We start from the raw sequence: 16060 nt of genomic DNA, 5'->3' as shown, positions 1-16060 counted from the left end.
TCCCGAGATATCAGTAAAAAATAGCTTTGCTATAGTTTCTCCAAATGAAAATAACATTCTTAAAGGGAGGATCAAATTTCTGAATAGATAATTGGGAGGCAGTTAATGGCTTTATATAAGACTGGGATTGAGATGAAAAATTGTGCATTTAATTGTAATGGTTATTAACATTTGAGTGTTTATTACTGCTAGATAATATCATAAACACAGGTTTGCCTGACTGACACCAGTGCCCAAGTCATTAATCACTGAAATATACCACTCAGAGTACCTTACTGAGTGCCCCTTCTTTTTAAATTGAATGTTTTTTGGACAGGGGATTGAATTTGGGAACAGTTTATCTTGGATAGAGGATTGGAAATGAAGGAGAAAGAATAGATTATCTGAGAGTGGTTCTGGGAGTCACTGGATACTCTGAAGACTTTAGCCATGTGAATCAGTATAGTATTTAGCATCTTCATGAAATATGCTTTGTCCTTGGCATAAGTATGCCCAACAAAGGGATAGCTCTTAACTTTTTCCCAGTATCCCTTTCATTCAGCCTTGGCTCTCATTTAGCCTATCTGTTCTCTTCTATGGTAGAATCTGTAATGGCAGGATTGGGTTTGGGAGTGGGGTGGGAAATAGAGTTAAACTTCCTCATGGCCTTTCATATGTCCTTGTGTGTGTGCACAAAAGATCTGAGGTACTCTTCTGACAGAATATTAGTGGACTTGATCAATTTAGTTGTTACTCAGAAATGTTGATTTGTATTTTTTCAGTTCGGTGTTGTCTTTGTCTTTCACTTGTGTCTAGGGAAAATAAAAAAAAAAAGGGGCAGTTAACACTTTTATTACCCTTCCCTATTTTTATATTCTTACTAGCACTAATAATAACAATAGGGGCACCTAGATGGTTCAGTTGCTTGAGCATGGGCTCTTGATTTCTGCTCAGGTAATGATCTCAGGGTCCTGGGACCAAGTCCCACATCAGGCTCCGTGCTCAGCAGGGAGTCAGGTTGAGGATTCTTTCTCCCCGCCCCTCTTCATGCATGGGCGTGCATGCTCTCTACAAATAAATCTTTTTTAAAAAGTAATGATGATAATAATAACAGCTATTTAATGCATGGCAGTGGAGCTGGGATTTGAAGTTAGGTCTGAGTCTTAACTAGGATGTTCATATCTTTTGATACAATGGGCTTGGCCTGAAGGACAGTAGGAGGGAGCAAGGAGAGCAAAGTTAAAAGTGTGAACTGGATGTCAATGGAAGGACACAGGCTTTGGAAGAGAAAAGGATGGGGGGAAGGGAAGGATAGGAATTTTAAGTGGAGCTAGTCAAGGCTAAAATGTTTAATTTCTGTTACCAGGAACCTCTGGTCCCTTCTCTGATTCCTTGAAGCTTGAGGTGCTTCAGCAACAAGAGAAAATACATTGTTAGCCTCTTAGGTGTAACTTGAAACAGTTTTCTTTTATAGAGGATGGTAGTTATATCCTAGAATTTTGCTGTCTGTGACTGGAGCCAGTAAGCACACTGAATTACTTAAATTTAATTTAAAACCTAAAGAAAATGAAGAACTTAGTTCCTCAGTTGTACTAGCTGCATTTCAAGTACTTGATAGAACAATTCCCTGTTGGACAGTCCTGTTCTAGAAAATTGAACTGTCTTCTACACTACTGTTAGTTGAATGCACTATAATGGCTGGCCTAGGATTCTCACTTCCATGTATTCCAGGGTTTGGGAAGAATGAATTCTGAATTCTGAAAACTGATTTGTATTAGTGCTGTTTTTTGTTTCGTTTTGTTTTAAATTCCACATCTAAAAGTTGATGGCTTTTGTGATAAAGAAAATTTTTAAGTTAGGCCATTCTCCCCCAAACTGTTTTTATGAACATATTTGGAATAGTATTTCTAATACATAACAGAAGCAATTATATAATGAAATAAGAAGGGTAACTTGGAAGATACAAGTGCTTTAAGATCATTCTGTTAGAGATAACAGACTTAAGAGATACTGTACCTTGGAAAGGTGGAGCCTGGGAAGAGATATTAAAAGATTGAAATCTGTAAATTAAAATCATCTGAAAAGTAAACAGAACTAACTTAAAGTCAAGAATGAAGAACCATTCTTCGAAATTTATTGAAGTAAACCAAAATTAAAAGAAAATTCGGTTTGGTTTATAGGTAATTACAGAACTTGGTTGAACTATTAAGTAGCATAGGTAGAATACGACATGATTCAGAATCATAAATAGCACCATAAAATCAAGTTATATTTAACTTTTTGGATAACCACAGGAGGGATAGTCCTGCCCACCCATGGCTTATCTCTTAGGTTTTTTTTTTTTTTTTTATGACAAATATTGGCCTAGGACTAAGAGTCTGCATTGTATTCCTTTGCTCCTGTTACTGGAAATTTAAAACAAAACTGATATTAAAAACTATGAATCCTTAGATTAAAAATTGGAATTGAGGCAGATAGAACAAATAAATGTGAACAAACTATAAGTTTCTAAGTTGTTGAACTAAAATTTGTGACTTTTATCTAGTGAAATGCCTAAACCCTATCATTTTGAGTGAATAAACTGGCAGTGTAGCCTAATTGTTTTTAGATATGGCAGCAGTTAATACATGATGTACTCAAGAAGCATAGAACTTTAAGAATTTGGAGCACTTAGTTTTTTAAGCAGATTTCTAACAAGGGTAGTCTGTAACTTGATTGAGGCTTCTTAGTTTCTAAGTGGTAAACTATTGCTTATGTACTTCATTGCATGAATTAAAATAGAGCAGTATTCACTGTAAAATATTAGTTATAAATTGTAATTTATATATTAATATAAGCTTAATATTCTTAAGGGAGGAAATGTGAAAACAGCATAAGGTTAGACTACCCAGTAGGACATAAATTATTTAGCTACGTAAAGGAATGGTATATTGCATATTTTGATAACTTCCTAGATTTTTAAAATATTATGTTAATTTTCAAATTGACGTTTTATCACATTTAATATTTTTTATTCTTAGATACGTAGGATACCAGGGGAGTTGATGTGGTATGAATTTCCCCACATAAGGATTACACTCAATTATAGATCATATCAGGAACACAATATGCCTCCAAAATCAATTAAGTTGGGAAGTTTAGAGCAGTGTTTCTCAGGTGTTAACGTAGGTAGGTATAAATCATGTCCAGATCTTTTTTTTTTTAAAGATTTATTTATTTATTTATGATAGAGGCAGAGACACAGGAGGAGGGAGAAGCAGGCTTCATGAGAGAGAGAGAGAGAGAGAGAGAGAGAGGCAAAGACACAGGAGGAGGGAGAAGCAGGCTCCATGCTGGGAGCCTGCCGTGGGACTCGATCCTGGGACTCCAGGATCGCGCCCCGGCCAAAGGCAGGCACTAAACCTCTGAGCCACCCAGGGATCCCATCATGTCCAGATCTTGATTAAATTCTTATTCACTAGGTCTGGAATGGTGCCTGAGGTATCTGTGTTTGTAACAAGTTCCCATGTGATACTGATACTGTCCTTCTAAGTGAATACCAAGTAGAGTAACCTATGACTGAGAGAATATTTTAAAAGTAATCTGTCTCAGTAATTCCGTTATTGTAGTCGCTCTGGTCAGAATACTTTGAAATTATCCTGGACTCTTGATACTTTGGAATTATCCTGGACTTCCGTTCTCTCTGCAAATCCTGATGGCCGTATTTTGAAAACACCTGGAATTTGAACCCTTTTCATCACCATTGCTGCTACTCTGGTACAAGCTGCTGTCATCTCCCTCCCTAGATGATTAGTCTCCTTGCTTTTTCCTTTGCCACCTCCTCTGCTTGCTTACAATCTGCTACTGGCCCATGTCATTCAAAGAAACAGGTGTGTTTACCTTAGCCCTTAAGGTGTTGCATGATCTTATTACCTTTCTGTCTTCTTTTATTACTTTTCCTCTTTTTCATTCTATTCTAACCACATTAACCTCCTTGTTTTTCCTTGAACACATCACACATGCTGCTCTTCTCTGCCTTTGGACTTTGATATTTACTGTTCTTTTCTGCCTAGAATATAGGTCCTCTCAGTATTCACATAATTCTCTCTTGATTGTTTCAGATTGCCATTTCAAATTTTACTTTATCAGAAAGTCTTTCACTAAATACTTTGTAGGAAATAATGACTTCTTCATAATTGTGGGTTTATTTTATAATTATTTTTTTCAACATCTCAACATACTAGATATTTTAGTGTGTTCATTGTTTCTCCCCTACTAGAATGTAAGGTCAGGAATTTCTGTCTCTTATTCAGTGCTATATTTAGAGCATTGCCTAATAGTATACCTAAGGCACTTAGTAAATCTTTGAATTAAAAAAAAAAAAAAAGCCCACGGAAGTGATTGGATCTCTGTTTGAATGTCTTCATTGATAGGTTGGTTATTCTACCTCCCTTTAGTACAGCCCATTCCATTTGAAAGTAACTGCTAACCTTCTCCTTAAGCTTTTCTGTTCTTCCAGGCTAAACATTCTTACTACTTTTTACCTTTTTTTATTTGATACAATCTCCAGGGCTGTCACCAGTTTGGTCATCTTTCCTGGACATTCATCATTTTGTTGTTTGTCCCCTAAAGGGGAATAGCATCAGAACTAAAGTTTTGCAAATGTAGGCTGAAGGGAAGTTTTCTTCTTGTTTTTGACAATCTTTTATTAAGGGAGACTGTGATTAAATTAACTTTTTAAAGTAACTCTAATCCTTACTGATTTTGACTTTTTAATGTACTAAAACCTTTAAATCTTTTATCTTTGTGCTGCTAAGTTTCTTATCTGCTTTACATTTGGTTTTTGAACCAAAGTATGGGTCTTTGCATTTCTCCTTATTTAGCTTAAAAATTTTTTCCTAGGCAATACGTACTTTACATGTAGAAACTAGTAAGCTTAAATTATTTAAGAAACTAATAGAAAAATTACTTTGTATAATTGCGGGAGCATTATAACTGATGAAAAAAAAAGAATTATAACTGATGAAATTCGGGATTTCTTGTGCCTAAATATTCCAGAATGTTTTTGAACAGCTCATTAGAATCATGTGTTTTGTATCAGTTCAAGAAAGAATTTTGGGTTGACTTACAAAATAATTTTACCTCAAAAACTTATTGCCCTTTACTAACAAATTAATTTTCTTTCCCACATTTCTCTTTTTACCTTTTGGAATTGCCATTTTCTTAGTCCTTTAGGCCAGAATAATCTTTGACTCCTTCCCCGTATTTTAGTTACCATATCTCAAATTCTTGTTAATTCCAAATCTCTCTGCTTCTCTCCCTGCTATAATCCATTTCTGTGCTTTGCTGGCAGATCATTCTTTTAAAAGATGCATTTATATTCTTTTTATCATTTCAGTCTTCTTCAGAGGAATCTGTAAGATTGCATCTGAACTTCTCCATCATTGGTGATCGATTTGTAATCTGTCCCTACTTGATTTACATTGCTCTGCTTATTGCTTTCCTTACTCATGACTATAGTCTTTCAGATGAACTTCTTGGCATATATCCCTCTACAGTACACACACACAACACAACACATGCTCTTTCTTTCTTTCTCATACTTTTTACTCATTCTTGTCAGATTGGCCTAGTTAAATGTATTTATTACTTTATACTATGTTGTTCCTTAAATGCCTTAAACTCCTTAACACACATAACCTATCACCTTCAGTGAAAATTCCAGTTCAAATTGATTTCTTTTCCCTAAACTCTAATTATTTTAAGCCTGTTCCATAAAATCTATCATTTAGTCTTTGTTGCTTAGTACCTATATAAGGCTTTTCCTTTCAGTAAGACTTGATGGCAAGGAGTATAAAAAACTACTGGATTATATGTAAAATTTACTGACTTGGCTTGTACTGTGTTCTTTTATGTATAAAATAATTTCTTATAGTTCTGGGGGTTTTTGTTTTTCATTGATACTGGGAGAAAGCAAACATAAAAATTCTCTGTTATAATTCATCCTATAGGAAACCCTTTCTCAAGGAGAAATGAAGAGGAAGACTGTATATACCTTAAATGTGGGAGATCGGGAGTATGAAGATATGGAAGGTAACTTTTTATTTTTTATAAAGCTTGTGTGTTGAAAGCAAAACTTAGTGTTTCTGAACTGTTCATTTGAATATATTTCAAAATACCAGAGTGGTTTTTTGTTTTGTTCGGTTTTCACTTCTTTTTATTGTTCTACCTGAATATGCTACCTGAATAAGACATGTACACATTTTTTGTTCCTCCTCCCATGTCTTATTTTTGCTTGATCAAGGTTTTTGGTTTGTTTGAAGTTTCTTTTTCTTCTTAAATTTTTATTTCCTGATGTTTTCTGAATATACTTTTCTGTTTTTGTTGTTGTTGTAATCTTCCGTTAGGGTTTTTAAAAATATTTGGCATTGATTTTTTTCTTCTGTTTCTAAAGTTAACTCTGATCATCCTACTCTTGATTTATGGGTTATAGTCACCCTTTCTTTTTGAAACACCACAAATTAATTGGTATTTTAATATAAATAGTGGTTGGGGGAAATTTCTTCTCCCATTTCTTCTTTTCTTCCTGAAAAACACTATAAGTTCCTTTAGTGAAAGTCTATTAGTGGTAGATTCTTAAGTTTTTGTATTCAAAATTATTCGGAGATACACAATTCTGGATTGATAGGGTTCCCCTCCCCCTTCTCAGCACTTTGGAGACATTATTTAACCATTTTCTGGTTTTCTTTTGCTATCAAGAAATCTCTTTTCAGCCTAATTGTCAATCCCCTATAAATGATCTTCATTTTTCTTCTTAGATCTTATTTTTATCTTTGATGCCTTGATGTTGTACAGATCTGCTATGTTGGGGATGCCTGGGTGGCTCAGCGGTTGAGCATCTGCCTTTGGCTCAGGGCATGATCCTCGGTCCTGGGATTGGGTGCTGCATCGGGCTCCCTCTGCCTGCCTCTGCCTCTCTCTCTCTCTCTCTCTCTCTCTCATGAATAAATAAATAAATCTTTAAAAAAAAATAAAAAGATCTGCTACATTGTTTCTGGCATGGATAATTTTCATTTCTCTTGGTTACCATCTCTTGTGTATGTCCTTTATCTTTTGGATCTTTTTTGTTTGTTTTCTCATTTCTCAGCTATTACTGTTTTAACTAGTGTGTATTCTTTATTCTCTTCTGGGCTTCAATTAGTATGCTAGACTTTGTTCTGATCTCATTTCCCACTCTCCTTTCCCAGGTTACATCTCCTTGTATGTCTCTTACAGTCTAGGTAGTTTTCTCAGATCTCTCTTCCAGTTCACAAATATTCTTTTCTTCTGGGTCTAATATGCTGTCTAATTATTCTCTGTAGTGAATAAATTCCGATATTTGAAGCCAGTGGGCATCTAAATAAATTTATGGTTAACATGTGTAATATATAAAATGTAAAAAATTCCGATATTTGAAGCCAGTGGGCATCTAAATAAATTTATGGTTAACATGTGTAATATATAAAATGTAAAAAATCTAAGTCCTTGTTTCTGATGATTCTTACTCAAGGCAGCTTATTTTCTTAGATTTGGTAATGTTTGATTATGAATGCATGTTTGTTAAACTTAATCTATAGAATTCTCAGGGTCCACATAAGGGATGTTTTCCTTCAGAGGATTTATATTTGCTGTTTCTTGAACCCATGCTTTACTTTAGCCTCATTTGGGGTCTTTGACTTAGTAGGGAAGTCTCTTAGGATCAGTTCTGCTTCCTGAGTTGGTTGTAAGGGTTAGTCTCTAGATATGAGCACTAATACAGACATTTGCTCCCAGGATGATCCCCACTTTTCCATTTGCTTGGTGTATATTGTTTGCATTTCAGCTGACCATTTTTAAAATTTGCGTTTCATGTTATGTTGAATCTTGGAGGTTTTTTAATTTATTTTTAAGCCAACAGTGCATATTCTTGCATGTTGGTTCTGTTGCTGGTGGGCATTTAATTAGTACAAAACCTAAGGGATAAAATTTGACAGTATCTATTCAGACTACAACTGTACATACATGTTTATCTTATAATTCCTTTTTTAGGAATTTATCCTATAGATACGCTATTAACAATGTGAAATGGCTTTTTTTTAATACAGAATTTTTTTTTAAGATTTTATTTATTTATTCATGAGAGACACAGAGAGAGAAGGAGACAGAGACACAGGCAGAGGGAGAAGCAGGCTCCATGCAGGGAGCCTGACATGGGACTCGATCCTGGGTCTCCAGGATCATGCCCTGGGCTGAAGGTGGCGCTAAACCGCTGAGCCACCTGGGCTGCCCGAAATGACAGTTTTTCATTGTAACATGTTTGTAATAGCCGAAGTTGGAAATAAGTGAATGTCCATCAATAAGTTTAAAAAATAAAAAGCAGACTTAGTGTGTATAGAGTTCTAGTATTTATGTGAAGAAGGAGCTTTAAAAGGGTGTGTTTTAAGAGATGCTTATGCATTAAATCTTTGGAAGAACACAGAAGAAACTTAATAGTTATATACGTTGCATTGGGTGGATGGGTGTTACACGTTGACTGGATGGATGGGAGTAGGTTTGAGTGGGAGATTTGTCACTGTAATCTTTTTTTGCTTTTAACATTTTTGAACCATCTGGCTATTATTTAATTCTTTTTACTTCCCTACTAAAAAATATAGATGAGTAAACGTTGTGCTCAAGGCATTGTACTCAAGGAGTGAGTTTGTTACACTGTAAAATCTAATACTTTTGTAGTAGGGAGTCCCTTTAGAATATCTTATTCATGATACTGCCCCAAACATGTCATTTGGTTTCGAAAACTTGAAAGCATATATGGCTGCTCTACTTTATAGGTGAAGAAAACAAAGATAATACTGCTACCACTGGTCTGTTGTACAGTGAAGCTGACAGATGTCCGATATGTCTTAATTGCCTATTAGAGAAAGAAGTTGGTTTTCCAGAAAGCTGTAATCATGTCTTCTGCATGACCTGTATTCTTAAATGGGCAGAGGTGAGTCTGAGAATAAATTAAATATTGTATTTTAATTCCTTAGCATGATATCATTCTACCGAAAGATTTGATAATGCCTTTTGTAAGTTATTTCACAGTAACAGCTTTTTTCCTTACTCTGGACAAATTTACCTGTATTACTCAAATGCTGTCAGTATATTTTCTTCTGTTTTTTTTTTTTTTTTTTAACACATCTTTTTTGTTCTTTTATAATTAAACATTTTTAAGTGCATATCTTAAAAAACAAACAAACAAACAAAAAAAAGCAAAACAAAAAAAACAACCTTACAGGAATAACAGATTTGGCGGGGGGGTGGGGGGGGTGGGTAGTAGAAATGCAGTGATTCATCTTTGGTGTACTTGACCCTCTTGGGATAATATCTGTTTACTACTAATAACACATTCTGTCTGTTTTGTGTTTTATATTTTTCAGAGTAGTATTACATAGATTATTTGATTTCTTTTTACATCAGCCTTGTGGTATAATAAGAGCAGATGTAGTAGTGTTCTTCAATTTTATAAATGAGGAGCTTGGATTTGTGTTTTAGAACTTGACCAAGACTTCATAGCTTAAAGAGGCAGAAGTGAATATCGAACTACCTTTTCTAATTCCTGTTTTTAATGTAATGTGAACTAATTTCAGAGTCCGAGTTAAAGATATTACTGAGATTCTTCATAGGTAGTAAGGATATTTTAGATTTTTAATGTATTATATTGACTTAGTTCAGGCCAAGTAGATCATGGTAATGGTACATTGAATCATTGAGTATGCATTATAAGCCCTATTGTTATGAATTGTGAAATAAAAACTCATCATAGGAGTCATGCTGTATTTTCTGAGTTAGTAGTCTTTCAGTGTGTAAAAATGAATAAAGGAGATAAATCACAAAAATATTTTTAACAGTAGCTGCATTCAGATTGTTTGATGTCCTTAAGCACATTGGAATTAATTGCTTGTTACATAATTGGGGTTTTCAAAGTTCTGTGTTTTATTTACATTTTCAATAACAATATAGAAAGGAGAATATAACTGTATACTGACTTTTTGGCTGAGTTCTGGGAGGAGGAAAAAAGGTTTGTTATACCAATCAAATTCATAGTAGTATACTTGGAAACAGTTGTAATTAGATTAAAGCCTAAACTGATCTTGGCAAGAAGGGACTAAGCAGAAGTAAAAATGTATTTTGGGAAAAAATATGTTGGGTTTAATTTAATTATTTAATATAATTATAAATCTTGATGTGTTTGCAGGAGCATTGACTAATGAATGAATATTTTTCTCTGCCATCCAATTAAAGATTTCATCTGTGTTGAATTTAACGCACCTTAGTTTGCTTTGTGATTAAATATCTTAAAAATAGAGATTTTGCTTCTGTAGAGAGGCAATGTTATTAGATGGGTAGAGGGTTTCAATTCAGTGCCTTTATAAAATTGTACTTAGTGATCACATAATTGTAAGGTTCAGCAGCATAGTCTGAGCATATGCTTTTCTCTGAAGTTAGAATGTATAGAATAGACATGATTCTCCATCCTTGTGCTCTACATGCAACTTCAATACAATCATATACTTTATCATGGTGTACATGTTCCAGGTTTCTCTAGAGTATGTACCTAGAAGTGGAACTACTAGTCGATTGTGTGCTATGCACATTTTCAACTCTATCAGACAGTTCTAAACTTACCTATTTTTTTAACTCTTGCTGAGAATTTTTTTTTCATGATTCTATTTGAGGGAGAATGGCAGTGCAGGGGGGGAGGGGGGAGGACAAAAAGGAGAAGGAGAGAGAATCTCAAGCCAGCTCCCAGCTGAGTGTAAAACTCCATGTAGGTCTTGATCTCATGAGCCTGAGATCATGACCTGAGTTGAAATCGAGTTGAAGGCTTTATTGAGCCACCTAGTAATTTTTTTTAAGTTAGAAATACTTGATAACATAAGTGTTGAAATCAATACCTGTCTTGTATGTAATATTTTCTCTTTGTATTATTATTCCTTTGGATATAAACATTTATTGAAGCCAAACTGCTTTTAAAAGAAAGTAGGTAGGGCATTGTAATATTGTTTAAACAGAAGTAATTAACCTTGAAAGCAGAGAATAACCAGAGGTTATTCTGAATTATTTCATTGTCCCTAATCAGGATAGCAGCCATCATTAAATTGAACAGTAACAAGAGCACAATCCAATAAATTGTTCATTATAAATAATAAATGAATATTGGTTAACAGAATCACTTAGGCTTTGAATTAAATTTTCCATTTAAATCTTTTATTGGTAAGATAAAAATTTGGATGTGTTTTGAAGCATGTATGTGCTTTGACAAATAGAATCAGATTTCAGATTCACTGGTGGTTTTTTTTTTTTTTTTTCATTAGTTGTTATTGGCCTCTCATTTTCCTTAGCTACCTTTTGTTTTTTTTTCTTTTTCCTTTTTTTTTTTCTTTACAGATTTTACTTATTTTTATTTGAGAGAGAAAACATGAGTTAGGGAAGGACTGAGGGAGAGGGAGAAGCAGACAAGCAAACTTCCTGTTGAGCAGGATCCTGATGCGGGGCTAGATCCCAGACCCTGGATCATGACCTGAGCCAAAGGCAGACACTTAATGGACTTAGCCACTTTCTGTTTTCTAAAGAGGGACTTGCAGTTTATGTTGGATTTTGTGATTGGGATATACATCTGTATTTAGAGGCTCCTAACCAGCCAGGTCCTATACTAAGGCTTTTTAAAATATTCTTTCATTTAAATCAGTGTTTTATTTAATATTCAAGTCAAGGATTCTGAAACCTTATTTGTTGCTAAATACTTCAAGGAATAGCCTGAAATTAAAATAATTTTTAAAAATTGATCCATAGTTCAAAATTTTACCAATGTTTAACTTTTAGTAGGAAGGTAGAAATCAACGTGAGATTTATAGTGACTAGAAATCTACATAATAAGAAAATAGTGCAAAAAGGGTTGAGAATTATCTTCCTAGTGTATGTCTTTCAGAAATTCAGCTAGGCTATCTGAGATTTTTAATGAACTCCAGGTTCATTAAAATATGACTCAGAATAGATAGCAAGAACCAAAAAGAAGTAATTATTTATTTTCACCTTAATATTTGAGGCCTTGTAGAAATTCTCTGTAAGAAAAAAGTAAACTTGGGCATATAGTAGCACAGTATATTTATTTCAGACACCCTCCTGAAATTTTTCATGCTCCTAAAATACCTATATCCAAAGTCAAGGCCGTGTAGATGATCAAGTAACTGAGCTTTACTCTGCAGGTATTCTATACAATTCACCTTACCCAGGGCAGAAAGATTCAGGGTAATGGAACCCGTAGTGGCCTTCATGGCCCATATCGTAATTTCTTGCCCTTGGGGACATTAGAACAAATGAAGCATGTCCACTAATTTCAAGAAATTCTTGCATGATAGGCCTGTATTGAAATAAACAGTAATTGACACTTAAGGAAAGTTGAAATTTTTATTAAAGCTTTAATATTAGAGCTGAGAATCTATACCAAACAAGGAAGACCTTTGTACTGATGAAATATGTACAGAGTAATACACTGAAGTTTATCAGCCACTCAAAAAGTTAATTTTACTTATATATATGTACCTATATTTTACTTATATTACTTATATAAATTTTATCTATATTATACCTCTATAGTCTAAGCATATTGACAGTTTTTACTTTGCCCATAAGTTTAATCTTCATCCTCTGAGTTTGCACATTTTAAAGTAGATAATTAGAAAGGTGAAGGCTACAGAAGTCTGACACACAGCTGCAGTCATGACAGCTGATCATAATTGTGATTCCCTTTAGATACTGCTTTCACACACACACAGGTTGAGAAAATAGGGTTTATGATTTGACAGATTGCCAAGAAGTGGTTAAAATTTTGGCCCTAAAACAGTTAAAGTTTAAAGCCTTGGAAGCATTTTTATGTGTGAAGTATTTAAGAGTTATTATTTTGTTTAAAGGGACATACAGTATATGTGATCAGGAGGTTTTGATAATCCACTAGAGTTTTTTATATTAAAGTAAGATATTTCCCTTGTAAGTAACTTTTAAAATGTGATTAACTTTTCTGCTATAAGCAAATTATCCTCCTTCAACTTATTTATCTCAGCCCTCCATTTTATATCAAATGCTCACAGCTTCAGTTTGAGAAAGTAAGGTTAAAGAAATCAAAATTGAACAGCTGGCAAAGGTATGTTTTCTCTTCTGAGACTAGAAATGAAGAGGGTCTTACTATGATGAGTACAGTTCTTGAAGAAGTCAAACAACAGTGCCCAATGCAGACAGGTGAGGAATATATTTTTGAATTAATATAAACCAAGAAATTAGAATTTGACTAGTTGACTTACATCTTGACTACTGATGTGTTTTATGTACAGATATTCTTTTATACAACGATTAGAAATTTATACATTCTGGTGATTAGAATGCTTTTAAAAGCTGTATTGTCTGGATTTCTTAAATTTTTCCTGGAATTTTAATTTTTATTCCTGAATTAAACTAAACCTCTCTGTTATATAGTTCTCCATAAAAAAAATTTAAACATCTATGGAACAATACTATTAGTCCTTATCTTTAAAATTTACAAAGCATGGTCAAATACATTATTTCATTTAATTATTACAACTTGTGCAATAGGTGGTTCAGCACTGTCTGTCTTCATCCTTAAAAGTGAGAGAGGTTGCTAGTTCTGGGTCCTCCAGAACTTAAATTTGTCACTAATTATTCCAAATCCCCTGTTGTTTTCACCTCATGGATTAAGCCTTTGGTAAAACCTTTAGTAGAGCAAAGAATATTTTTAATTGTGAACATTCATTAAAGCATAAATGTAATAGATTTTTATTTAATACTGCTTTTACCCATTGGGTAAATTAATGCATATCGCTATATAGCCTAGTTTTAAGTGTCAGAATTTTAAAATGATTTGTACAGGTAGTTTGTGGAATTTTCTTTTTTTATTTTACTAGGAAAAGAAAATATTAACTATTAAATGTAAAAAGAAATTAGAATTAAATGTAATTCTTACCCAACTGTTGTATCTTCAAGAACATGAAAGGGTTCTTGAGTAGTTAGATAAAATACTTTCTTGATGTTAATTTTATCACTGACAGTCATTTGTCCTTTAGGAATACATTCTTAAAAGCTGTTATAAAAAACTCAAGAGTTTCATTAATGTGGATTGACAAGGACTGTCTTGAAAGAATTGGTTTAAGTGTGATAGGGAACATGTAGTCTGAATACAGGTGAGCAGTTTCTTTGGAGGTCCAGGCTAGGTATCTTGGAACCATCAACAAGAAAAATAGGTTCTTGTAAATAGATTTTTAAAATAAGCCTCTAATGATATGCATTCTAAATCCTTTTTATTTGTTTTAGAACTGTAGTTATATATAATGTGCTCTGTTTGTTAGTAGGAAAGATAGATGTTCTGGGGATTCCCATAAACCGACAAACCTACTTATGAGCATAGGTACTGAGATTTAGTCTTTAAGCACTTACCTTTAACACTTGCTTCTCTCTCTCTAGGAGGGGCTATCTGTAGGCAGCCTTTGTGATTGAGGATAGAGCAGCAACAGGAAGCAAGAAATATTAGAAATCAAGAATCCTGAATTCCAAATAAGGAAGGTTTCCTGTTCTTACATTTAAATATGGGTTTATCTGAGCTGGGAATTTACAACGCTTCAGAATACTAGGGTATGTTTTACTGAAATCATTAGGAAGATTTTTTTTTCCTATCAAAATTGCCTCCTTAAATGATACAACCTTAGTACAGAGCTTTCACAATAAAATATATGCTCTACTTTTTAATACGTTACATTGTAAAGCAGTGATCAAATTCTATTAATTTTGTAGTTGTATCAAGTTGAATGGTGTTATTGAACTAACCTCGATTATGGAACTAGATACTTTACAAATTACTTAAATGAAAGCCATATTGGTTTAAATAGGTGATTAATTAAAGAGTATTTTTGTTGTATGTAAGGAATCAAAATGGTGAATAATCAAGGGGTATTTTTTTGTTGTATATAAGGAAAACAATTTGGGACAGTTTTCAAAACTAAAATCACATTTTTAAGCATAATAAGTATATTCAAAATTTTCTACATTGGTTTTAAATATGAAGTTTTAAAACAATTTAAAAATTATGAATCAATTATATTAACACAAACTATGAAAAGTAAGATTAAAATATCTGACATTTTCTGAATGGATATCTCTTGGATTTATAAGGGTTAAGTACCCTTGGGAATGCCTTAAAATTAGGCCAACGCAAACCATTTTTAATTTGATCATCGCATTTTGTGTAATTTTATGCATTAGTTCCTGCTAATGATGATGTCTTTCAATTCTGCCATGTGTTAATGTAGCTTTGTACTTTTCTTACAATATACATTAATAAAAAATTAATGATCCATTTAATTTTTAAGAATCTGTTTTTGATTTTTTTTTATTCTTTAGTCAATCTTAGTTTACTGAAGTATGCAATGAAGACTTAACTCAGGATAACTGAAATTCTTTTCTATTTCCCCTTTGAAATGTTTGTTAAACTGTTATAAGGTCAGAAATGGATGTTCTCAATTCTAAGTAGCCATAGCAAAGATAGTTTATTTTATCTACTACAGGTAGCTCATTTTCTTCCCTATGCTTTCCTTAACTAGAGAGGATAACTTGGTTCTCAGCATTTTTTCTGATGACTGAGTCTGAGCTAAAGAAAACCTATTAACTTATTTTCTAGTACTAACTATATATAGAAAATATAAGTATACACAGATTGTGAGAATATATATCAGCGGTTTTCCAACTATTTTTTTGTTTTCTTTTTGTTTTTGTAGTAGCAGTTGCAACCTTTTCTTCAAATGAAACCTTAAACAAATCTGTGGCAATTATGCTTACGGAGAAGAGAACAAAACCAAAATCTTACTCAGAACCCTATTATTTGAAACAGATCAAAATGGAATGGCTCAGGTTAAAACTGTCAGTTTTAAAGGAAGGAGTAGCATTTGGCTGGTGTCAACCAAGGAAATTTAATAAGGAAGAAAATAAGGTTATGTAATTTCAGAGGTTTTGAAAGATTTAGTGCACCTGATAAAGTAAA

At 33.4% G+C, this 16060-nt stretch overlaps 1 protein-coding gene across 4 annotated transcripts in view; it reads left to right on the top strand.

Annotated features, from left to right (window-relative positions):
* Positions 1 to 16060, top strand: part of SCAF11 (SR-related CTD associated factor 11) — a 73615-nt gene that overhangs the window by 21140 nt on the left and 36415 nt on the right. For 3 of the 4 annotated variants that reach the window (XM_041735807.1, XM_041735808.1, XM_041735806.1), the window contains 2 exons: positions 5970 to 6051; positions 8805 to 8962. In XM_041735807.1, the coding sequence (XP_041591741.1) occupies positions 5991 to 6051; positions 8805 to 8962 (219 nt within the window). In that variant the 5' untranslated portion in view covers positions 5970 to 5990. Of the gene's footprint in view, positions 1 to 5969; positions 6052 to 8804; positions 8963 to 14490; positions 14659 to 16060 lie in introns of those variants that run through there. The other variant, XM_041735809.1, reaches the window with a different exon arrangement.

This window comes from Vulpes lagopus, chromosome 21, assembly GCF_018345385.1.
Source record: "Vulpes lagopus strain Blue_001 chromosome 21, ASM1834538v1, whole genome shotgun sequence".
NCBI lineage: Eukaryota > Metazoa > Chordata > Mammalia > Carnivora > Canidae > Vulpes > Vulpes lagopus.
This window is presented reverse-complemented; position numbering and strand designations above follow the sequence as displayed.